This window comes from Somniosus microcephalus, chromosome 24, assembly GCF_052327205.1.
Source record: "Somniosus microcephalus isolate GS21.2 chromosome 24, FLI_Smic_1.0, whole genome shotgun sequence".
NCBI lineage: Eukaryota > Metazoa > Chordata > Chondrichthyes > Squaliformes > Somniosidae > Somniosus > Somniosus microcephalus.
The window spans coordinates 60927834-60953859 of record NC_141010.1 but is presented as its reverse complement, the minus strand read 5'-3'; the positions used below and the strand labels follow the sequence as shown (position 1 = coordinate 60953859).

General features: G+C 51.2%; 1 protein-coding gene across 2 annotated transcripts in view; it reads left to right on the top strand.

Moving 5' to 3' along the window:
* Positions 1–1819: 1819 nt before the first annotated feature.
* LOC147101506 (1-phosphatidylinositol 4,5-bisphosphate phosphodiesterase delta-3-like) overlaps positions 1820–26026 on the top strand; it is a 120982-nt gene continuing 96775 nt past the window's right edge. The window contains exon 1 of one of the 2 annotated variants that reach the window (XR_015073490.1): positions 1820–2237. Coding sequence is in view for 1 of the 2 variants with exons in the window: in XM_085966653.1 (XP_085822779.1) it covers positions 2150–2237 (88 nt within the window). In the remaining variant the exon portion in view is untranslated. The remainder of the gene's footprint in view (positions 2238–26026) is intronic. The other variant, XM_085966653.1, reaches the window with a different exon arrangement.

Below are 26026 nucleotides of genomic sequence, written 5' to 3'. Positions count from 1 at the left end.
GTGCCCTGCACAAACAATGAAAATGTGCCTCGATACCTTTAGGATTTTCACTACGTATCTACGTTTACAGAACGTGATTAATAGTCACACCAGATACTTTTGTAACAGTCTAAACTACCAAACAGGTTTATTCATAGATGGTCATTTTCAGATCAAGCAGTAACAGAAAGTTACAGAGAATTTACAGCACAGAAACAGGCCATTCGGCCCAACTGGTCTGTGCCGGTGTTTATCCTCCCACCCCTCTTTAACTCACCCTATCAACAGATCCTTCTATTCCTTTCTCCCTCATGTACTTATCGAGCTTCCCCATAAATGCATCTTTGCTATTCGCCTCGACTATTCCATGTGATAGTGAGTTCCACATTCTCACCACTCTCTGAGTAAAGGCGTTTCTCCTGAATTCATTATTGGATTTAATAGTGACTGTCTTATATTTGTGGCCCCTAAGTTGTTGAAGTTAGTCCGAAGAACATAACAGCTCTGAACCAGTTCATGAAAGGGTTAATTAAACAATCCTGTCAGTTGACTTTCTTGGTTTGGCTTTGTGACAAACACTTCTTGGAAGGGCAGAAGCCATTCAATCCCTTTCTATTTCACTCCCTCTACAGTGAAACAACAACATGTCATAGTGTAGCCTCGGGCAAACACTGGACTATTGCACCAATGCAAGTTCGTCCACCTCTCCCAGCCGCTGACCTCTGACCTCTCTGAGATTGCCAATTAGAGACCGTTTTAAGCTGAGGGCCAATGCCCACTAAGAACTGATTGAGACTGCTCCAAATCATTTCACATCAGACTCCTGCACCCAGCGGACAGTGGAGACCTCCCTCTCAATGCCCAGGCTGGAATTGAACCCAGGTTGCAGTGGACAGTACAGTAGAGGTGTGGGTGACAGTCATTATTACCCTGCATTTCTGCATCATTGTGGAGTGGGAGAGGAGCTAAGCCTCCTGCTCCTGCACCCGAGGGCCTGGTGTCTGCCAGCGGTGGCTGCCAGGGAGATTGTTACTGATAGAGAAGAACTGACAGCAGAGTAGACTTTGTGCAATCACTGGGAACAAAGGAGTGGACCCACCACAGCTCGAGAATATTTTAAAATAGAACCACACAGCACAGAAGGAGGCCATTCGGCCCACCATGCCTGTGCCGGCTCTTTGAAAGAGCTATCCAATTAGTCCCACTCCCCCCTGCTCTTTCCCCAGAGCCCTGTAAGTATTTCTCCAATTCCCTTTTGAAAGTTATTATTGAATCTGCTTCCACCGCCCTTTCAGGCAGTGAATTTCTGATCATAACCACTCGGTCCATAAAATAAATTCTCCTCATCCCCCTCCACCCCCCCTGGCTTTTTTGCCGATGATCTTAAATCTGTGCCCGCTGCTTGCCAACCCTTCTGCCATTGGAAACAGTTTCTCCTTTAAAACGCTTCATCATTTTGAACACCTCGACTAAATCTCCCCGTAACTTGTTTTGCTCGAAGGAGAACAATTTAGCAAAAACAACTTTTAAAAAGTGGCCATTTGCGCTGGTCACAGTTTCGCTGTCACAAGTAGACTCAAAGTGAAGGGGCCACCTGCGGGAGAGGGCTTGGCTTGAGTTGAATCTGGGCAGTCGGAGCTTTCCACGCACTGAACATATTGACATGGCATCAAGCCAAGGGGGCAGGGCAAGGCTGCCCTTTATATTACAGTGTGAATGAGAGCATTCAGGGCTGACAAGTGGGAAAAAAGCTATTGAATTGACTGAAAGCATTCTCTTTCCAATTTTAGCTCATTTGGCGGCAACCCTTTCCTTATACAGAAGCTGAAAGTCACATGAGCTGAATTCCTGGTTTATAAGCAAAGGGTACAAGAAGCTTCTCATTAACAGGAGCCAGGCGGCAGCTTCAAGAACATTGCAGGGGAGCAGAGTTTGTGCAAAGGACGGGCGGCTGGGAGGAGGTGGACGGTGAGCAGAGGCAAGGCTGAGAGGAACAGCCCAATCCAACGGGACAGTGGAGCTCCGGGCACCGAGACAAGGGGCAGGAAGGAGAGGTGGAGGGAGAGAGGCTCGGCTCAGCCCAGCCCAGCCCAGCCGGCAGTCAATCAGAGCCTGGCTCTGTGTCTGAGGCTCCGAGCTCAGGAAACACAAGGCAGCGAGAAGCCGGACCATGATCGGCACCAGGTCCAGGGGTTCGCAGCTCCCGGACCCCGACCCAGATCCCAAGAAACTCGCTCTGAAAGCCTTCAAGAAAGTTGGTAAGGATCGGTGGGCACTGGGCACCGCTGAGGGGAGGGCAGGGCTGTGCCCAGCCAGGCACTGGCAGGAGGGCGAGGAAGGGTTTAACGGGTAGCGTTTAGACTGTGACTGTGCTGAGATCCCACTGCTGAGGTGACCAAATTTCGGGTCTCGCCCAAGGAGGAAACTCCAGGAATTTGCCACTGCATCAACAGTGCATTCCTTAAAGGTTTAACTTCATTGTCAATCTGGCTCGCTTGGCAACACTTTGCCTCGGAGTGAGAAGGTTTCTGAGACCTTACAGTGAACACATTGGCTGCTGTGTTTGCTAACAAAACAGCAGTGACTGCACTTTAAAAGCACTTCCTTGGTGTTAATGCCCACTGGGACGTCCCGAAGATGCGACAAGGCGCTATATAAATGCAACTTCTGTCTTTACTATTTCGAGAATCTCAGACTTGAAACGCTCTCCTGTTTGAGGCAACTACTGGTCTCAGAGTGGCATCTGTGAAGTGCCATGTGCCAAAACGGAGGTTATACTGCTGGTTGCACCTCCCTGTAGATAGCACTGAGGACAACCACAAAGGGAGATCTGTTCTGGTGGGGCTAATTTTTAATATAAAGAAAAGGCAGGGATGTCCCCTCTCTCCTAACATTGGTAGCAAGATTTGAAGGCTCCCAAATGTCCCAACAGGCAGCCTGAGACTGTAGTTATACTGCACCTAGTGTGAACTCAAACTGTGGTGAGATGCTCATGGGGTGGGGGGGGGGGCTGTCCCCATTCAGCTTTACTGCTCTCAGGATTCAGATCAGATCTCTCAAGTTGCACTGATGTGTTGAGTGATATTCAAACGCCCTTTCACCTCAGCAAGAGTGAGGGCTGTAGAATGGACTGTGAACCAATAAAGGGAGGGTAGGGGTGTGCTCAGGCACAAAGACAAACACAACTGAAAATAGCCGAAAGATAAGAAAAGGGACCAGAGCAAAGTCCAGATCATCACTACTGTTAAAGGCAATATAAATACTGCAGGGTCAGAGAAAAATATAGGAAATAGTTGCAAAGTAACGGATAAAAAAACAGGAGTGAAAAAATGCAAGGATTGTGATTCGTTAAAATGAGTGAGGAAAAGGGTAGGTTAGGGTCCGCTGCTCAAATTCAAGTACTCTGCATCGATCTAGTCCGAGACATTTTACACTAGTGTCGGGAATGGGGGACATTTTACACTAGTGCCAGGAGTGGGACACTTTACACTAGTGCAGGGAGTGAGACACTTTACACTAGTCCGGGAGTGAGACACTTTACACTAGTGCCGGGACTGGGACACTTTACACTAGTGCCGGGAGTGTGACACTTTACACTAGTGCCAGGAGTGTGACACTTTACACTAGTGTCGGGAATGGGGGACATTTTACACTAATGCGGGGAGTGGGACACTTTACACTGGTGCCGGGACTGGGACACTTTACACTAGTGCGGGGAGTGAGACACTTTACACTAGTGCCAGGAGTGAGACACTTTACACTGGTGCCGGGAGTGTGACACTTTACACTAGTGCCAGGAGTGTGACACTTTACACTAGTGCCAGGAGTGTGACACTTTACACTAGTGTCGGGAATGGGGGACATTTTACACTAGTGCGGGGAGTGGGACACTTTACACTAGTGCCGGGACTGGGACACTTTACACTAGTGCCAGGAATGGGGGACATTTTACACTAGTGCTGGGAGTGGGACACTTTACACTAGTGCCGGGACTGGGACACTTTACACTAGTGCGGGGAGTGAGACACTTTACACTAGTGCCGGGAGTGGGGGACACTTTACACTAGTGCCAGGAGTGAGACACTTTACACTGGTGCCGGGAGTGAGAAACTTTACACGAGTGCCGGGAGTGAGACACTTTACACTAGTGCCAGGACACTTTACACTAGTGCCGGGAGTGGGACACTTTACACTAGTGCCAGGAGTGAGACACTTTACACTAGTGCCAGGAGTGAGACACTTTACACTAGTGCCAGGAGTGAGACACTTTACACTGGTGCCGGGAGTGAGAAACTTTACACTAGTGCCGGGAGTGAGACACTTTACACTAGTGCCGGGAGTGAGACACTTTACACTAGTGCCGGGAGTGAGACACTTTACACTAGTGCCGGGAGTGGGACACTTTACACTAGTGCCGGGAGTGGGACACTTTACACTAGTGCCGGGAGTGAGACACTTTACACTAGTGCCGGGAGTGAGACACTTTACACTAGTGCCGGGAGTGGGACACTTTACACTAGTGCCAGGAGTGAGACACTTTAAACTAGTGCCGGGAGTGGGACACTTTACACTAGTGCCGGGAGTGGGACACTTTACACTAGTGCCGGGAGTGAGACACTTTACACTAGTGCCGGGAGTGAGACACTTTACACTAGTGCCGGGACTGGGACACTTTACACTAGTGCGGGGAGTGAGACACTTTACACTAGTGCCGGGAGTGGGGGACACTTTACACTAGTGCCAGGAGTGGGACACTTTACACTGGTGCCGGGAGTGGGGGACACTTTACACTAGTGCTAGGAGTGGGACACTTTACACTAGTGCCGGGAGTGGGACACTTTACACTAGTGCCAGGAGTGAGACACTTTACACTAGTGCCAGGAGTGAGACACTTTACACTAGTGCTGGGAGTGGGACACTATACACTAGTGCCGGGAGTGAGACACTTTACACTAGTGCCAGGAGTGAGACACTTTACACTAGTGCCAGGAGTGAGACACTTTACCCTAGTGCCGGGAGTGGGGGACACTTTACACTAGTGCCAGGAGTGGGACACTTTACACTAGTGCCGGGAGTGGGACACTTTACACTAGTGCCAGAAGTGAGACACTTTACACTAGTGCCGGGAGTGAGACACTTTACACTAGTGCCGGGAGTGGGACACTATACACTAGTGCGGGGAGTGGGACACTTTACACTAGTGCGGGGAGTGGGACACTTTACACTAGTGGCAGGAGTGAGACACTTTACACTAATGCGGGGAGTGGGACACTTTACACTAGTGCCGGGAGTCAGACACTTTACACTACTGCCGGGAGTGGGACACTTTACACTAGTGCCGGGAGTGAGACACTTTACACTAGTGCCGGGAGTGAGACACTTTACACTACTGCTGGGCGTGAGACACTTTACACTAGTGCCGGGCGTGAGACACTTTACACTAGTGCCGGGAGTGGGACACTTTACACTAGTGCTGGGAGTGGGACACTTTACACTTTAGGAACCTGTTTCAGCAGAATTATTAAAAAGACGTACATGGGGAAATGTCCTGAATGCGTGCTCCCTCTGCCTGCTTCAGCTGTGGAACTGGACATGGGGAAATCGTATGCATGAATTCCTGGAATGCTGTCCGTGGGTGAGACTCCACATCCAACGCATTCAGTCAAAATATTTAACCTGCACTGAATTTCCTGGGTTTCAGTACAGAAACACAGTGGTGTTCCTGGCAGCAGTTTGCATTTAGCTTTTGTTATTTGGAATATTTTTCTGAATATGATTCACTCTTTTTATTCTGTTGTTTTATTTTACCATTTTTCCTTTGTTTACCTGGTCCAGTCCCTACATTGTAGAGGCTGGGTCCCTAGGCCTACTCGCGGTGTAGAGGCTGGGTCCCTGGGCCTACTCCCGGTCTAGAGGCTGGGTCCCTGGGCCTACTCCCGGTGTAGAGGCTGTGTCCCTGGGCCTACTCCCATTGTAGAGGCTGGGTCCCTGGGCCTACTCCCGGTGTAGAGGCTGGGTCCCTGGACCTACTCCCAGTGTAGAGGCTGGGTCCCTGGGCCTACTCCCATTGTAGAGGCTGGGTCCCTGGGCCTACTCCCGGTGTAGAGGCTGGGTCCCTGGGCCTACTCCCGGTGTAGAGGCTGGGTCCCTGGGCCTACTCCCATTGTAGAGGCTGGGTCCCTGGGCCTATTCCCATTGTAGAGGCTGGGTCCCTGGGCCTATTCCCATTGTAGAGGCTGGGTCCCTGGGCCTATTCCCATTGTAGAGGCTGGGTCCCTGGGCCTACTCCCAGTGTAGAGGCTGGGTCCCTGGGCCTATTCCCAGTGTAAGGGCTGGGTCCCTGGGCCTACTCCCGGTGTAGAGGCTGGGTCCCTGGGCCTACTCCCGGTGTAGAGGCTGAGTCCCTGGGCCTATTCCTAGTGTAGAGGCTGGGTCCCTGGGCCTATTCCCAGTGTAGAGGCTGGGTCCCTGGGCCTATTCCCAGTGTAGAGGCTGGGTCCCTGGGCCTACTCCCAGTGTAGAGGCTGGGTCCCTGGGCCTATTCCCAGTGTAGACTGGGTCCCTGGGCCTATTCCTAGTGTAGAGGCTGGGTCCCTGGGCCTATTCCCAGTGTAGAGGCTGGGTCCCTGGGCCTATTCCCAGTGTAGAGGCTGGGTCCCTGGGCCTATTCCCAGTGTAGAGGCTGGGTCCCTGGGCCTATTCCCAGTGTAGAGGCTGGGTCCCTGGGCCTATTCCCAGTGTAGAGGCTGGGTCCCTGGGCCTATTCCCAGTGTAGAGGCTGGGTCCCTGGGCCTATTCCCAGTGTAGAGGCTGGGTCCCTGGGCCTATTCCTAGTGTAGAGGCTGGGTCCCTGGGCCTATCCTAGTGTAGAGGCTGGGTCCCTGGACCTACTCCCGGTGTAAGGGCTGGGTCCCTGGGCCTATTCCTAGTGTAGAGGCTGTGTCCCTGGGCCTACTCCCGGTGTAGAGGCTAGGTCCCTGGGCCTATTCCTAGTGTAGAGGCTGGGTCCCTGGGCCTACACGCAGTGTAGAGGCTGGGTCCCTGGGCCTATTCCTAGTGTAGAAGCTGGGTCCCTGGGCCTACTCCCGGTGTAGAGGCTGGGTCCCTGGGCCTATTCCTAGTGTAGAGGCTGGGTCCCTGGGCCTACACCCAGTGTAGAGGCTGGGTCCCTGGGCCTACTCCCGGTGTAGTGGATGGGTCCCTGGGCCTACACCCAGTGTAGAGGCTGGGTCCCTGGGCCTACTCCCGGTGTAGTGGATGGGTCCCTGGGACTACTCCCGGTGTAGAGGCTGGGTCCCTGGGCCTACTCCCAGTGTAGAGGCTGGGTCCCTGGGCCTATTCCCAGTGTAGATGCTGGGTCCCTGGGCCTATTCCCATTGTAGAGGCTGGGTCCCTGGGCCTGCTCCCTGTCTAGAGGCTGGGCTCCCTGGGCCTACCCCCGGTGTAGGGGCTGGATCCCTGGGCCTACTCCCGTGTAGTGGCTGGGTCCCTGGGCCTAATCCTGGTGTAGTGGCTGGGTCCCTGGGCCTACTCCCAGTGTAGAGGCTGTGTCTCTGGGCCTACTCCCAGTGTAGAGGCTGAGTCCCTGGGCCTATTCCTAGTGTAGAGACTGAGTCCCTGGGCCTACTCCCAGTGTAGAGGCTGGGTCCCTGGGCCTACTCCCAGTGTAGAGGCTGGGTCCCTGGGCCTATTCCTGCTGTAGAGGCTAGGTCCCTGGGCCTATTCCCAGTGTAGAGGCTGGGTCCCTGGGCCTATTCCCAGTGTAGAGGCTGGGTCCCTGGGCCTATTCCCAGTGTAGAGGCTGGGTCCCTGGGCCTACTCCTAGTGCAGAGGCTGGGTCCCTGGGCCTATTCCTAGTGCAGAGGCTGGGTCCCTGGGCCTATTCCCAGTGTAGAGGCTGGGTCCCTGGGCCTATTCCCAGTGTAGAGGCTGGGTCCCTGGGCCTATTCCCAGTGTAGAGGCTGGGTCCCTGGGCCTATTCCTAGTGCAGAGGCTGGGTCCCTGGGCCTATTCCCAGTGTAGAGGCTGGGTCCCTGTGCCTATTCCCAGTGTAGAGGCTGGGTCCCTGGGCCTATTCCTAGTGTAGAGGCTGGGTCCCTGGGCCTATTCCCAGTGTAGAGGCTGGGTCCCTGGGCCTATTCCTAGTGTAGAGGCTGGGTCCCTGGGCCTATTCCCAGTGTAGAGGCTGGGTCCCTGGGCCTACTCCCAGTGTAGAGGCTGGGTCCCTGGGCCTATTCCCGGTGTAGAGGCTGGGTCCCTGGGCCTATTCCCAGTGTAGAGGCTGGGTCCCTGGGCCTATTCCTAGTGTAGAGGCTGGGTCCCTGGGCCTATTCCCAGTGTAGAGGCTGGGTCCCTGGGCCTATTCCCAGTGTAGAGGCTGGGTCCCTGGGCCTACTCCCAGTATAGAGGCTGGGTCCCTGGGCCTATTCCCAGTGTAGAGGCTGGGTCCCTGGGCCTACTCCCAGTATAGAGGCTGGGTCCCTGGGCCTACTCCCAGTGTAGAGGCTGGGTCCCTGGGCCTATTCCTTGTGCAGAGGCTGGGTCCCTGGTCCTATTCCCAGTGTAGAGGCTGGGTCCCTGGGCCTATTCCCAGTGTAGAGGCTGGGTCCCTGGGCCTATTCCCAGTGTAGAGGCTGGGTCCCTGGGCCTATTCCTAGTGTAGAGGCTGGGTCCCTGGGCCTATTCCCAGTGTAGAGGCTGGGTCCCTGGGCCTATTCCCAGTGTAGAGGCTGGGTCCCTGGGCCTATTCCCAGTGTAGAGGCTGGGTCCCTGGGCCTATTCCCAGTGTAGAGGCTGGGTCCCTGGGCCTACTCCCAGTGTAGAGGCTGGGTCCCTGGGCCTACTCCCAGTGTAGAGGCTGGGTCCCTGGGCCTATTCCCAGTGTAGAGTCTGGGTCCCTGGGCCTATTCCTAGTGTGGAGGCTGGGTCCCTGGGCCTATTCCTTGTGCAGAGGCTGGGTCCCTGGTCCTATTCCCAGTGTAGAGGCTGGGTCCCTGGGCCTATTCCCAGTGTAGAGTCTGGGTCCCTGGGCCTATTCCCAGTATAGAGGCTGGGTCCCTGGGCCTACTCCCAGTGTAGAGGCTGGGTCCCTGGGCCTATTCCTTGTGCAGAGGCTGGGTCCCTGGTCCTATTCCCAGTGTAGAGGCTGGGTCCCTGGGCCTATTCCCAGTGTAGAGGCTGGGTCCCTGGGCCTATTCCTAGTGTAGAGGCTGGGTCCCTGGGCCTATTCCCAGTGTAGAGGCTGGGTCCCTGGGCCTATTCCCAGTGTAGAGGCTGGGTCCCTGGGCCTACTCCCGGTGTAGAGGCTGGGTCCCTGGGCCTATTCCCAGTGTAGACTGGGTCCCTGGGCCTATTCCCAGTGTAGAGGCTGGGTCCCTGGGCCTACTCCCAGTGTAGAGGCTGGGTCCCTGGGCCTACTCCCAGTGTAGAGGCTGGGTCCCTGGGCCTATTCCTAGTGTAGAGGCTGGGTCCCTGGGCCTATTCCCAGTGTAGAGTCTGGGTCCCTGGGCCTATTCCTAGTGTAGAGGCTGGGTCCCTGGGCCTACTCCCAGTGTAGAGTTGGATTTGTGGACCTTTCTCAGGCTCAGAAGGTATTAAGGCCTTCTCAGGCCGTGACCGTACCTTCCCCCCTCCTCTGATGGATGATCAGCCATGATCTCATTAAATGGCAGAACAGGCTCGAGGGGCCGAATGGCCTACTCCTGCTCCTATCTTCTATGTTTCTATGTTTCTCCCCCCAGTGGGAGACACTGCATCATCCAGTCACTGGCTCAGATTGGGACCTGATCGTACTGGCACTGAAACCTGTCTCTGTCCTGCTCTGTGGTGCTGAATGTTGGTTTACCAGCGCTGGGCTGCTGCAGATATATGTCACACTACAAACAAGAGTAAGGCACAATAACCTGTGACAGGAACTCAACGCTATGCGGGCGCTGTAAATATTGGTTTGTCTCAGGGCGCTGAGCCATTTACTCACAGCATTCTCTCAGTTTATTCATCAAAAGAAGCTGCAATGATTCTGGGTTGGCCTGCATTTCCTGTCACCTATTGTGATGTGAATGGGAGACAGAGCGAGAGGAGAGAGGGACAGAGACAGGAGAGAGAGATCATAGAATGGTTACAGCATGGAAGAAGGATATTCGGCCCGTCGAGCCCGTGCCGGCTCTCTGCAAGAGCACTTCAGCGAGTCCCTCTCCCCCGCCCTTTCCCTGTAGCCCAGCACATTTTTTTCCTTCAGATACTTATCCAATTCCCTTCTGAAAGCAATGATTGAGTCTCCAGGCAGTGCATTCCAGATCCTAACCACTCGCTGCGTAAGAAAGTTTTTCCTTACATCACCTTTGGTTCTTTTGCCAATCACCATAAATCTGTGTCCTGTGGTTCTCGACCCTTCCGCCAATAGGAACAGCTTCTCTCTATCTACTCTGTCCAGACACCTCATGATTTTGAACACCTCTATCAAATCTCCTCTCAACCTTCTCTGCTCCAAGGAGAACAACCCCAGCTTCTCCAGTCTATCCAGGTAACTGAAGCCCCTCATCCCTGGAATCATTCTCGTAAATCTTTTCTGCACCCTCTCTAAGGCCTTCACATCCTTCCTAAAGTGCAGTGCCCAGAATTGGACACAGTTCTCCAGTTGAGGCCGAACCAGTGTTTTATAAAGGTTCATCATAATTTCCACGCTTTTGTACTCTATGGGCTGGATTTTAATTCAGCAGTCGGGAAGGAGGCGGGACTACAACTTTCAGGTTTTAGTCCCGCCTCCATCGAGATGTGGCCAATCCACGCGATTTTCCCTTGATTGACCTTGTTGAGCCCGCCCAGCGGGCTCAGCAGGCCAATGAAGGGCCACCCGGCAACAGGTGACGTCACAAATTGAAATTTCATCTGTCAGGACGTGTTGACAGATGAAATATCAGTGTTTCACAGCTGTTTGAAGCTGTCAAACACTGACAGTCTGACTTCTAACCTGAGTCCTTTTACACAGACTCAGTTAGAACTCTCACCGGCACTGAAAGCTGAAGGCTGTCACTTTTGACAGCTCGCGGTCATTCTGCTTTCAGTGCCGGCTGAGTGATGGACTCCCGAAACCTAGAGGAAGAAAGGCTGTTAAGGTAAGTACAGGTAATTTAAACTTCTTTACACACTTTAGACACACCAAACACACTTACCTTTGCACTCATGCACCCATCACTCACCTGAACACTGACATCTCGACCCCTCCAAGTCCTTCAACCCGACGGCCCGACTGCTCTAACCTGGCGTGGTTTGGAGCCGTCGGGAATCCCACACGAAACCCCTCAAAATAGGGATTAGGCTAAAAACTGCCCATTAACTGCCTGTTAACAGGCAGTTAATTGGCACTAATTCCTTCCCGCCTCGGGTCAGCGGGTCCCAGTGCGGGGCGGGTACCCGCCTCCCCTGAAACTTACGTGGAGGCGGGTTTTGAGCGGGATGGTGTTGGGACCCCTGAATTCAGGATTTTTGCCCCCCGCACGCCTAAAAGTCCGCCTCACGGCTCACTGAAAATCCAGCCCTATATCTCTATTCATGGAGCCCAGGATCCTGTAAACATTTTTTACTGCTTTCTCAACCTGCCCTGCCACCTTCAATGATTGGTGCACATATACCCCCAGGTCTCTCTGTTCATGCTTGACCTCGTCCTCACCAATCTACCTGTCGCAGATGCATCTGTCCATGACAGCATTGGTATCAGTGACCGCAGCACAGTCATTGTGTAGAGGAAGTGCCGTCTTCACACTGAGGACACCCTCCATCGTGTTGTGTGGCACTACCACCGTGCTAAATGGGATAGATTCAGAACAGATCTAGCAGCTCAAAACTGGACATCCATGAGGCGCTGTGGGCCATCAGCAGCAGCAGAATTGTATTCCACCACAATCTGTAACCTCATGGCCCGGCATATCCCTCACTCTACCATTACCATCAAGCCAAGGGATCAGCCCTGGTTCAATGAGGAGTGTAGAAGATCATGCCAGGAGCAGCACCAGGTGTACCTAAAAATGAGGTGCCAACCTGGGGAAGCTGCAACACAGGACTACATGCATGCTAAAAAGCAGAAGCAGCATAATATAGACAGGGCTAAGCTATCCCACAATTAATGGATCAGATCAAAACTCTGCAGTCCTGCCACATCCAGTCATGAATGGTGATGGACCATTAAACAACTAACGGGAGGAGGAGGCTCCATGATTATCCCCATCCTCAATGATGGTGGAGCCCAGCACGTGAGTGCAAAAGACAAGGCTGAAGCGTTTGCAACCATCTTCAGCCAGAAGTGCCGAGTGGATGATCCATCTCGGCCTCATCCTGAGGTCCCCACCATCACAGAAGCCAGTCTTCAGCCGATTCGATTCACTTTACATGATATCAAGAAACGCTGCACACTGGATACAGCAAAGGCTATGGGCCCCAACAGCATCCCGGCTATCGTGCTGAAGACTTGTGCTCCTGAACTAGCCGCGCCTCTAGCCAAGCTGTTCCAGTACAGCTACAACACTGGCATCTACCCAACAATGTGGAAAACTGCCCAGGTATGTCCTGCCCACAAAAAGCAGGACAAATCCAATCCAGCCAATTACTGCCCCATCAGTCTACTCTCAATCATCAGCAAAGTGATGGAAGGTGTCGTCGACAGTGGTATCAAGCGGCACTTACTCACCAACAACCTGCTCACTGATGCCCAGTTTGGGTTCCGCCAAGACCACTCGGCTCCCGACCTCATTACAGCCTTGGTCCAAACATGGACAAGGAGATGAATTCCAGAGGTGAGGTGAGACTGCCCTTGACATCAAGGCAGCATTTGACTGAGTGTGGCATCAAGGAGCCCTAGTAAAACTGAAGTCAATGGGAATCGGGGGAAAACTCTCCACTGGCTGGAGTCATACCTAGCACAAAGGAAGATGGTTGTGGTGGTTGGAGGTCAATCATCTCAGCCCCAGGACATCACTACAGGAGTTCCTCAGGGCAGTGTCTTAGGCCCAACCATCTTCAGCTGCTTCATCAATGACCTTCATCCATCATAAGGTCAGAAGTGAGGATGTTCGCTGATGATTGCACAGTGTTCAGTTCCATCCGCAACTCCTCGGGTAATGAAGCAGTCCATGCCCGCTTGCAGCAAGACCTGGACGACATTCAGGCTTGGGCTGATAAGTGGCAGGTAACATTCACACCACACAAGTGACAGGCAATAACCATCTCCAACAGGCGAGCGTCTAACCACATCCCCATGACATTCAGCAGCATTACTGTCGCCAAGTCCCCCACCATCAACATCCTGGGGGTCACCATTGACCAGAAACTTTACTGCACCAGCCACATAAATACTGTGGCAAAAAGAGCAGGTCAGAGGCTAGGTATTCTATGGCGAGTGTCTCACCTCCTGACTCCCCAAAACCTTTCCACCATCTATAAAGGCACAAGTCAGGAGTGTGATGGAATACTCTCCACTTACCTGGATGAGTGCAGCTCCAGCAACACTCAAGAAACTCGACACCATCCAGGACAAAGCAGCTCGCTTGATTGGCACCCCATTCACCACCTTAAACATTCACTCCCTCCACCACCGGCGTACCGTGGCTGCAGTGTGTACCATCTACAAGATGCACTGCAGCAACTCGCCAAGGCTTCTTCGGCAGCACCTCCCAAACCCACGACCTCTTCCACCTAGAAGGCCAAGGGCAGCAGGTGCATGGGAACACCACCACCTCCAAATTCCCCTCCAATTCACACACCATCCTGACTTGGAAGTATACCGCCATTCCTTCATCGTCGCTGGGTCAAAATCCTGGAACTCCCTCCCCAACAGCACTGTGGGAGCACCTTCACCACACGGACTGCAGCAGTTCAAGAAGGCGGCTCACCCCCACCTTCTCAAGGGCAACTAGGGATGGGCAATAAATGCTGGCCTTGCCGGTGACGCCCACATCCCATGAACGAATAAAAAAAAAAAGCACCCCCTTTAGGATTGTACCCTTTAGTTTATATTTCCTCTCCTCATTCTTTCTACCAAAATGTATCACTTTGCATTTTTCTGCATTAAATTTCATCTGCCATGTGTCCACCCATTCCGCCAGCCTCTCTATGTCCTCTTGAAGTCTATCATTATCCGCCTCACTGTTCACTATACTTGCACCCTGTTCACCAAAGCAAGTAGAGCAAGTGAGGTAGAGACAGCGAAAGAGGGAGCGAGAGAGAGAGAGCGAGAGAGACAGACAGACAGAGCAACAGAGACAGACAGAGCGAGACAGACCGAGAGAGAGAGCGAGAGACAGACCGAGAGAGAGAGCGAGAGACAGACCGAGAGAGAGAGCAAGAGACAGACCGAGACACAGAGACAGACAGAGAGAGACAGACAGAGAGAGAGAGAGAGAGAGACAGACAGAGAGAGAGAGACAGACAGAGAGAGACAGACATAGAGAGAGAGAGACAGACAGACAGAGTGTGAGACCGAGAGAGAGCGAGAGACAGACCGAGAGAGAGAGAGACAGAGAGAGAGACAGAGACAGCCAGAGAGAGAGAGACAGACAGAGAGAGAGAGAGACAGACAGAGTGAGAGACCGAGAGAGAGCGAGAGACAGACAGAGAGCGAGTGAGAGCGAGAGAGAGAGAGAGAGAGACAGAGTGAGAGAGAGAGAGACAGAGTGAGAGTGAGAGAGGGAGTGAGTGAGAGCGAGAGAGAGCTAGAGAGACAGACAGAGCGAGAGAGAGAGACTGCATTTATGTGCTAAACCATAAATGTATTTTGATGCTTTGGCAACATAAGATGTAACTTATCATGCCAATAAAGCGATTTGAATTTGAATTTGAATTTGAGAGATACAGAGTGAGAGATTATAGTTTGGTTTAGCAAGATTGCATTAACAGTTTGTATTCAATGTGTTACTAAGTTTCCAGTATTAAGTGTCCCTCTCGGATATATAAGTATAAAATAAACATCCTCATCCTTTAAAGCTGGCTATCCAGTATTGGTCAGTTCTGCCTTCTTTTGGGATGCGAGGCTTCACCCTGGCTGTTACTGCCTTTCTGTGATTGTCCTCTTCTCGTCCTAGCTTGGCTAACCTTACACACAAGTATTTCTCTGTATCATTATACTGTTGTCTTACTCTCTGGGTTCAGAGACTTGAGCTGTTAAACACCAGTTGGCATACACTGCAGGTTTTCCTGTGACGCCACTCTGTTACGCGGGTTGCGGTGAATATTGGATATTCGGGGGGGTCGCATGCGCCAGTCACAGAAGTATCCAATTCTCCTTTTAAACATAGAAACATAGAAACTAGGAGCAGGAGTAGGCCATTCGGCCCTTCGAGCCTGCTCCGCCATTCAACGAGATCATGGCTGATCATCCAAACCCTAGCACACGGTCCCTACACCGACAGCCATCCCACCCAAGCCCTATCCCCGTAACCCCGTAACCCCACGTATTTAATCCCCCCTAACACTAAGGGCCAATTTTTTATCATGGCCAATCAACCTAACCCGCACATCTTTGGACTGTGGGAGGAAACCGGAGCACCCGGAGGAAACCCACGCAAACACGGGGAGAATGTGCAAACTCCACACAGACAGTCACCCGAGGCCGGATTTGAACCCGGGTTCCTGGCGCTGTGAGGCAACAGTGCTAACCACTATGCCACCGTGCATGCAAGGAAATCGGACAGTGCCTTTCCAAGTGTGTGTGCTCAGGCCTGTCCGAATTTCCAATCGTTGGTGTGTACCTCTCTTCAATTAATCTCTTCACCTTCTAACTTTCACTCAACACTTTCTCCACATGGAAGACCAGCTTGCAAAGCTCCTTGCAGCTTCCTGTAACCGCCTGCCTGTTCTGAATCTTCCAAGTGTTGATAGTTCTATTAACCTTCTGATTGGCTGTTGAAAGCATGACCTGGGGTCAATTTTTATTTACGAAGTACATCTCATTCAAGGGACACGATCAATCGAGATGGCCAATTCAAATCAAATCAGAATGATCTGATAGAGGTCTTTGAAATTATGAAGGGGTTCGATAGGGTAGACGTAGAGTAGATGTCTCCACTTGTGGGGGAGTCCAGAACTAGGGGCCATAAATACAAGAGAGTCACTAATAAATCCAATAGGGAATTCAGGAGAAACTTCTTTACCCAGAGAGTGGCGAGAGTGTGGAACTCGCTACCACAGGGAGTGGTTGAGGCGAATAATATAGATGTATTTAAGGGGAAGCTAGATAAACACATGAGGGAGAAAGGAATATGTTGATAGGGTTCAATGAAGAGGGGTGGGAGGAGGCTCGTGTGGAGCATAAACACCAGCATAGACTGGGTGGGCCGAATGGCCTGTTTCTGTGCTGTACAGTCTTTGTAAATCTATGCGATTCTGTCACATGTTTCCTTTGTATTTCCACCTCCGTAACATCGCCCGTCTCCGCCCCGCCTCCGCTCATCCGCTGCTGAAACCCTCATCCACGCCTTTGTTACTTCTAGACTTGACTATTCCAATGCACTCCTGGCCGGCCTCCTACATTCTACCCTACGTAAACTTGGGGTCATCCAAAACTCGGCTGCCCGTGTCCTAACCCGCACCAAGTCCTGTTCTCCCATCTCCCCTGTGCTCGCTGACCTACCCAGTTAATCACAGAATCACAGAAACCCCACAGTGCAGATAGAGGCCATTTCGGCCCATCAAGCCTGCACCGGCACATATCCCACCCGATCCCCGTAACCCCTACACCAACACATATCCCACCCTATCCCCACGTATTTAATCCCCCTAACACTAAGGGTCACTTTATCATAGCCAATCAACCTAACCTGCACATCTTTGGACTGTGGGAGGAAACCGGAGCACCCGGAGGAAACCCACGCAAACACGGGGAGAATGTGCAAACTCCACACAGACAGTCACCCGAGGCCGGATTCGAACCCGGGTCCCTGGCGCTGTGAGGCAACGGTGCTAACCACTATGCCACCGTGCTGCGCCTCAATTTCAAAATTCTCATCCTTGTTTTCAAATCCCTCCATGGCCTCGTCCCTCCCTATCTCTGTAATCCCCTTCAGCCCCACAACCCCCCGAGATATCTGCGCTCCTCTAATTCTGCCCTCTTGAGCATCCCTGATTATAATCACCCCACCATTGGTGGCCAAGCCTGGGCCCTAAGCTCTGGAATTCCCTCCCTAAACCTCTCCGCCTCGCTACCTCTCTTTCCTCCTTTAAGACTCTCTTTAAAACCGACCTCTTTGACCAAGCTTTTGGTCACCTGTCCTAATTTATCCTTATGTGGCTTGGTGTCAAAATTTTTTTGTCTTTTAATAGTCCTGTGAAGCTTCTTGGGATGTTTTACTATGTTAAAGGTGCTATATAAATACAAGTTGTTGTTTAAGGTGCCAGTCAACTCAATAGGGATGTGTCAGAACCCATAATTGCTGAGTTTTAATTAGTTTAATTCTCCAATTAATCTCACTTTGCTGTTCTGAGCTTAAACCACATTAAGACTGAAGATTGGTGATTGATCTGATCGAAGTGTTTATAATGTTAAAAGGATTCGATTGGGTAGGTAGAGAAAAATGGTGGGAGGAGTCCAGAACCAGAGGGTTCAATCTTAAAATTGGCCATTTAGGAGTGAAATCAGGAAGTATTTTTTCGCACAAAGGGTAGTGGAAATGTAGAAGTCTCTCCCCCAAAAGGCTATGGGTGCTGGGGGTCGATTGGTCAAGACGGAGATCGACAGGTTTTTGTTAGGTATGGGTATCGGGCGATATGGAGCAAAGGCGGATAAATGTGGAAGGTTGAAGGTAATGTGCGTTTAATTGTCTACAGTTTTGATTGGGCTCCAGTCAAGGTGGACAGCTGGCTTTAATTGGATTATGTCTGTGTGAGCCCTTTGTGTCACAAGGACCTCCCAGAATGCAATGACTTACCTGTTTAACTTTCTCAGAATGCCTGTGATGTGTTTTAGAATGGCTGTTTTTCCTACATTGACACCTCAGTGCAGCACTGAAGGAGTGCTGCATGGTTGGAGGTGCTGTCCTTCTGCACAGCTGGATGTAAAAGATCCAAGGGCACTTTCTCGAAGAGGTGCAGGAAGTTCTCAGAGTGTCCTGACCATCATTCATCCCTTGGGGTGAATCCACACAACACAATCAGCTTCCGGTATTATCGGTGGATTCTTAAAATAGTCATAAATAATTTTACTTTTATTTACGGTATTTATCATTTTGCCTTCTCCTTCCTCCCTTTCCCTGCCCAGAATGTTGTGTTCCAGCCTCTGCTTGTCGTCCTCTGTAATTAGGCCAAGGCCCCCTCTGCCCTCTCAGGTGGACTTGAAAGATCCCGCGGCTCTATTCAAAGAAGATCAGGGGAGTTCTCCCCGGTGTCCTGGCCAATATTTACCCCTCAACCAACACCTAAAACAGATAATCTGGTCATTATCTCATTGCTGTTTGAGGGAGCTTGCTGTGCACAAATTGGCTGCATTACATTACAACAGTGACTACACTTCAAAAATCACTTCAATAAAAACAGAAAATGCTGGAAACACTCACCAGGTCAGGCAGCATTTGTGGAGAGCGAAACAGAGTTAACGTTTCAGGCCGATGACATGTCATCAGAATTTATTTCAGATTTCCAGCATCCGCGGTATTTTGCTTTTGCTTCAGAAGTACTTCATTGGCTGTGAAGCACTTTGCGACATCCTGAGGTTGTAAAAGGCGCTACATAAATGCAAGTCTTTACTTTTGAATTGGTTGGAGGGAGGGGTGCAGCAGTGGCCTGGGACAGTCTTACTTACGGTGACCATCTCCTGCCTAAACTGTAAAGGGGCATTTAAAACATGCGGTGTATTTATAACGAGTGCAATTGTGTGTTCACAAAATGGGCTGTTCATATGTGCCAGAATGTGAAATCAGTCTCGCCTCGCTGTGAAGCCACTGCCCTGTAAAGTGCTGGGATTACTCTGCACATAATGAAACACTACAGAAATACAAGTTATTATTGTGCTTGTGTATTATTTCTTTTTAAATACAGCAATCAAATGGAATGCTACGGTCTGGTTTTCAATGATCAAAACTACCAAACTGTCTGATTCCAAACCAGCAGACTGGCCGCACTATCCCTGAGAGAAAGAAAGAAAGAGAGAGAGAGAGAGAATGAAGGGAGAGGCAGCGAGCGATAAAGAAAAGCCAGAGTGACAGGATAAAGAGAGAGAGAAAATGGAGTGACACAGAAAGATAAATCGAATGACAGGGTGTGAGAGAGAGATGGAGGGAGAGTGAGAAAATACAGTGATGGAGAGAGAGAAGGAGAATAAAGTGACAGGAGGGAGAGAGAGAGAGCGAGAGGGACTGAGAGGAGTAAGAGAGAGACAAAGGGCACCCTTGTGCATGTGCCACTCTTGCAGGACTGCCAGCTCCAGGCTGCTGAGCAGCAGAGGGACCTGGGGTTAAAGTTTTTGAATCATTGACTGTCCACGAGAAGAGTCGCAAGGCCTTTGCAAAAGCGACTAGGGCGTTAGGATGTATCGCTATCAATAAATATATAACTAGAAGAACAGTTCTTAACTAATACACGGCCTTGGTCTGGTTATGTCTACAATACTGGGCCCAGTTTCAGCCCCTTCCCATGGTGAGAATATTGGGATGTGGGAAAGGTTCAGCGGAGGGACACTCAATTCACCAAACTCTCGCTTTGGCAACTTACACTGATGTCTCCCAGACCTCCCCAGCCCCCCTCAATCCTCACCAGCCCCCCTCAATCCTCACCAGCCCCCTCAATCCTCCCCTGCCCCCCTCAATCCTCCCCTGCCCCCTCAATCCTCCCCTGCCCCCCTCAATCCTCCCCTGCCCCCCTCAATCCTCCCCTGCCCCCCTCAATCCTCCCCAGCCCCCATCAATCCTCCCCAGCCCCCCTCAATCCTCCCCTGCCCCCCTCAATCCTCACCAGCCCCCTCAATCCTCCCCAGCCCCCCTCAATCCTCCCCAGCCCCCCTCAATCCTCCCCTGCCCCCCTCAATCCTCCCCTGCCCCCCTCAATCCTCCCCTGCCCCCCTCAATCCTCCCCTGCCCCCCTCAATCCTCCCCTGCCCCCCTCAATCCTCCCCTGCCCCCCTCAATCCTCCCCTGCCCCCCTCAATCCTCCCCTGCCCCCCTCAATCCTCCCCTGCCCCCCTCAATCCTCCCCTGCCCCCCTCAATCCTCCCCTGCCCCCCTCAATCCTCCCCTGCCCCCCTCAATCCTCCCCTGCCCCCCTCAATCCTCCCCTGCCCCCCTCAATCCTCCCCTGCCCCCCTCAATCCTCCCCTGCCCCCCTCAATCCTCCCCTGCCCCCCTCAATCCTCCCCTGCCCCCCTCAATCCTCCCCTGCCCCCCTCAATCCTCCCCTGCCCCCTCAATCCTCCCCAGCCCCCCTCAATCCTCCCCAGCCCCCCTCAATCCTCCCCTGCCCCCCTCAATCCTCACCAGCCCCCTCAATCCTCCCCAGCCCCCCTCAATCCTCCCCAGCCCCCCTCAATCCTCCCCTGCCCCCCTCAATCCTCCCCAGCCCCCTCAATCCTCCCCAGCCCCCCTCAATCCTCCCCTGCCCCCCTCAATCCTCCCCTGCCCCCTCAATCCTCCCCTGCCCCCCTCAATCCTCCCCTGCCCCCCTCAATCCTCACCAGCCCCCCTCAATCCTCCCCTGCCCCCCTCAATCCTCCCCAGCCCCCTCAACCCTCCCCAGCCCCCCTCAATCCTCCCCAGCCCCCCTCAATCCTCCCCAGCCCCCCTCAATCCTCCCCTGCCCCCCTCAATCCTCCCCTGCCCCCCTCAATCCTCCCCTGCCCCCCTCAATCCTCCCCTACCCCCCTCAATCCTCCCCAGCCCCCCTCAATCCTCCCCAGCCCCCCTCAATCCACCCCAGCCCCCCTCAATCCTCCCCTGCCCCCTCAATCCTTCCCTGCCCCCCTCAATCCACCCCAGCCCCCCTCAATCCACCCCAGCCCCCCTCAATCCTCACCAGCCCCCCCTCAATCCACCCCAGCCCCCCTCAATCCTCCCCTGCCCCCCGCACTCCTCCCCAGCCCCCCTCAATCCTCCCTTGTGTAAGATGTAGGATCACAGGTCACACTCAGATTACCCAGAGGGTTTTAGGAGTTGTAAGGTGTTTTATTGGAGAGCTACAGTTTAGGTATAATCAGATACTACATGCGATTGAAATAGATACAGTAAACATACAAGCCGTGACAGATGAGGGCGATCTACGGCCCCGGAGCGGAACGAAACGACCGGACGGATGGACCGATGGTGAGGCAGTACGGTGGTCCCAGATTGGGCGGATTCTTGCAGTCTGTGGCAGTGGTCACTTCCGTTGGGTCATTCCTCGAGCTGCTGGAGGTGTTAGGCCATCAGCCAGCATCGATCCACTTCAGAGGCTAAACTTGACCAAGGTATGAGGCCGTAGCCACCTCGGGGAAGCCTTCGCCCCTAACTGAAGGCCTGTTTTCCTCTCTGTCGCCTGTTTTCAGATCTTATTTCGATGGGCTGGTGGACACCTGGTGTCAATCATTTTTACCCATCCCATTGTCCAATTGCAAGGGAGAGGCTACCTGTGACAGCCCCTCCCATCTTGCTGAGGTCAGCTGTTTCCCTATCTCTGTTCTAAATGTCTTGTTGCCCTTTATCAGCTTGTTTATCTTTAAGGCTCCTTGCTAAATCCCTTATCAGCATAGCTATGCCTTGAAATCCTGCTTTTGTGTTCTGACCCCGTAATTCAGCTCTCTCTGACATGACTGAAATCTTTGTGTCATCAACTTAGGCAAACTGCTGATCTAGGGAACCCGTAACAGACTATTATTTCTTCCAATCCACGATTTCTTACACCATCCACCTTGAGATGGAAATATCCTTATTGACTTCTCACAATTGGCTCTTGACTAATCCAGCTAGCTTTTATCTCAACTTGGACATTAATTAGTAGGAAGACTCAGAAATGAAGATTTCTTACAGTCTCTGAGGGGGAGGAGCAGCCTCCGATCCCTTACTTAAATTCAATTCACTGTTCCAATTCTGCCCCACCTGGGGTCTCCTCTATGTTTCTTTAGATCTTCTTTTCCGGTGTGCTCAATTAATTTGTTGGTGCTGGTTAATCATCGGCATGAGTACAATTGGCTTATGTATCAAAGTCTTACTCCACACGTTACATATATCAAATACACTATCACTACAAGTTGGAGAACTACCAGAGCGTGTGAAATAATACGAACCTAAGGGTATTAAGCCCAATATCCCACCAGTGTGAGTTGTCCTCTATGCTGTTAATTTCACAGAAAACATAGAAACATAGAGATAGGAACAGGAGTAGGCCATTCGGCCCTTCGAGCCTGCTCCGCCATTCAATGAGATCATGGCTGATCTTCGTCTGAGATCATAGCTGATCTTACCAGTTCAGTACCCCGTCCCCGCCTTTTCTCCGTAACCCTTAATCCCCTTAGCCTTCAGAAATATATCCAATTCTCTCTTGAAAATATTTATTGAATTAGCCTTCACAGCCCTCTGTGGCAGGGAATTCCACAGGCTCACCACTCTTTGAGTGAAGAAATTCTTCCTCATCTCTGTTTTAAATGATTTGCCCGCTATTTTTAGACTGTGGCCCCTGGTTCTGTGCTCCCCTGCCATTGGAAACATTCTCTCTGAATTCAGCCTGTCCAGGCCTGCCATAATTTTATATGTTTCGATGAGATCCCCTCTCAATCTTCTAAACTCCAGTGAGTACAAGCCCAAACTATTCAATCTCTCCTCGTAGGTCATTCCCGCCATTCCAGGTATCAGCCTGGTGAATCGCCGCTGCACTCTTTCCATGGCAAGAACATCCTTCCGCAGATGGGGCGACCAAAACTGTACACAATACTCCAGATGCGGTCTCACCAGCACCTTGTACAGCTGTAGTAAGGTATCCCTATTCCTATACTCGAACCCCCTTGATATGAAGGCCAACATACCATTTGCCTTCTTAATCGCCTGTTGCACCTGCATGCTCTCCTTCAGTGACTGGTGCACAAGAACACCCAGGTCCCTCTGCACTTCCCCATCTCCCAATCTATTGCCATTTAGATAATAATCCACCCTCCTGTTTTTACCCCCAAAGTGGATAACCTCGCATTTATCCACATTATAGTGCATCTGCCACGTATCCGCCCATTCCCCCAACCTGTCCAAATCGCACTGTAGCCTCCTGACATCCTCATCAGAGCCCACCCCTCCTCCTAGTTTAGTGTCGTCAGCGAATTTGGAAATATTGCATCCAATTCCCTGATCCAGATCATTTATATATATTGTGAACAGCTGGGGTCCCAGGACAGATCCTTGCGGCACCCCGCTGGTCACTGCCTGCCACTCCGAAAACGAGCCGTTTATTCCAACTCTCTGTTTTCTATCCGCCAGCCAGTTCTCTATCCACGTTAATACTTTGCCCCCAATCCCATGAGCCTTAATTTTGCATGATAATCTTTTGTGTGGAACCTTATCGAAGGCTTTCTGGAAGTCAAGGTACACCACATCCACTGGCTCTCCCCCATCTATTTTACCAGTTACTTCCTCAAAAAATTCCAGCAGATTAGTCAAACACGATTTACCCTTTGTAAATCCATGTTGACTCTGTCCGATCCTTTCCCCATTTGTCAAGTGCTCCGCTATTTTATCCTTAATAATGGACTCTAGCATTTTGCCCACAACCGATGTAAGGCTTACTGGTCTATAATTCCCTGCTTTCTCTCTACCCCCCTTTTTAAATATTGGGGTAACATTAGCTACCCTCCAATCCACGGGTACTGTTCCCGAGTCAATGGAGTTCCGGAAGATGATCCTTAGAGCATCTGCTATCTCCAGGGCCACCTCCTTAAGTACCCTAGGATGTAGTTTATCAGGCCCCGGGGATTTGTCGGCCTTCAGTCCCCTCAACTTACCCAACACCATATCCCTAGAGATACTAATTTCTGTCAGCTCCTCCCTCTCATTAGTCCCTATGTTTGCCGATATTCCTGGGAGGTTATTTGTGTCCTCCTTTGTGAATACAGAACCAAAGTATGAGTTTAATTGGTCTGCCATTTCCTTATTCTCCATTATATATTCTCCCGAATCGGACTGCAAGGGACCGACTTGGGATTTTACCAGTCTTTTCCTCCTGATATACCGATAAAAGCTTTTGCAGTCTGTCTTTATGTTTGCTGCAAGTTTACTTTCGTATTCTATTTTCCCCTTCCTGATTAATCCCTTTGTCCTCTTTTGCTGTATCCTGTACTGCCCCCAATCTTCCGGTCTGGTGCTTTTTTTTGCCAGTTGATATGCCCTTTTTTTTGATTTTATGCCGTCCCTAATTTCCCTCGTTATCCACGGTTGAGTCACCTTTTTAGGTTTATTTTTATGCCAAACCGGTATAAACATGTTCTGGAATTCTTCCATTCTATCTTTGAATGCTTGCCATTGTCTATCCACTGTCAATCCCCCCAGAAACACCACCCAATCAATCTTACCCAATTCCCGTCTCATACCCTCGTAATTCCCTTTATTTAAGTTCTGGACCTTAGTCTCTGATTCAATTTCCTCACTCTCCATCTCGACTGAGAGCTCGATCATATTATGATCGCTCTGACCCAAGGGGCCTCGTACAAGAAGATTGCTGATAAGTCCCTTCTCATTGCACAATACCCAGTCTAAAATGGCCTGATCTCGAGTCGGCTCCTCGACATATTGGTCCAGATAACCGTCCCGAAAACATTCCAGGAATTCCTCCTCCTCAGAATTTTTACTAATTTGGGTAGTCCAATCAATATGTAAATTAAAGTCACCCATGATGACAGCTGTGCTCTTATCGCACGCTTCTCTAATTTCCCTTTTTATGCCTTCCCTCACCTCCATATTACTATTTGGAGGCCTATATATCACACCCACTAACGTTTTCCTCCCCTTGCTATTTCTCATTTCTACCCATACAGATTCCGTTTCATCCGAGTTAATATCCTTCCTTTCCATTGCATTAATCCCCTCCTTTACCAGCAATGCTACCCCACCTCCCCTACCTTTTTGCCGATCCTTCCTAAATATTGTATATCCCTGGATGTTAAGTTCCCAGCCTTGCCCACCCTGCAGCCACGTTTCTGTAATCCCAATCAAATCATACTTGTTTACCTCTATTTCCACAACTAATTCATCCACCTTGTTCCTAATGCTTCTAGCATTAAGATACAAAGCCTTCAGGCTTGCTTTTTTCACACTCTCATTATGAATTAGTTTGGCCCTTTGTGTTTCTCTCCTTTGCTTATTGCTTCTCACCTTTCTACCATCTATTTCTAACTTCATATGACTTCCCTCTTTTCCACTACCTAGGTTCCCATCCCCCTGCCAAATTAGTTTAAATCCTCCCGAACCGCCCTAGAAAAAATTACCCCGAGGACATCGGCTCCCTCACAGTTCAGGTGTAGACCGTCCCCTTGGTACAGGTCACTCCTCCCCAAGAACTGGTTCCAATGCCTCAAGAATTTAAATCCCTCTCCCTTGCACCACTGCTCAAGCCACGTATTTAGCTTATCTATCTTACTCTCTCTAAACTTATTAGCTCGTGGCACTGGTAGCAATCCAGAGATTACTACCTTTGAGGTCCTACTTTTCAATTTAGCTCCTAACTCCCTAAATTCAGCTTGTAGGACCTCCTCCCTCTTTTTACCTACATCGTTGGTACCTACATGTACCACGACAACTGGCTGATCCCCCTCCCCCTTCAGAATGCTCTGCACCCGCTCCAAGACATCCTTGACCCTTGCACCAGGGAGGCAACATACCATCTTGGAGTCTCGGTCTCGGCCACAGAAACTCCTATCTATCCCCCTTACAATTGAATCCCCTATCACTATAGCCCTATCCCTCTTTTTCCCGCCCTTCTGTGCAGCAGAGCCAGTCATGGTGCCCTGAACCTGGCTGCTGGTGCCTTCCCCTGATAAGTCATCTCCCCCAACAGTACCCAAAACGGTAAACCTGTTTTGGAGGGAGATGACCGCAGGTGACTCCTGCACTACCTTCCTGCCTTTACC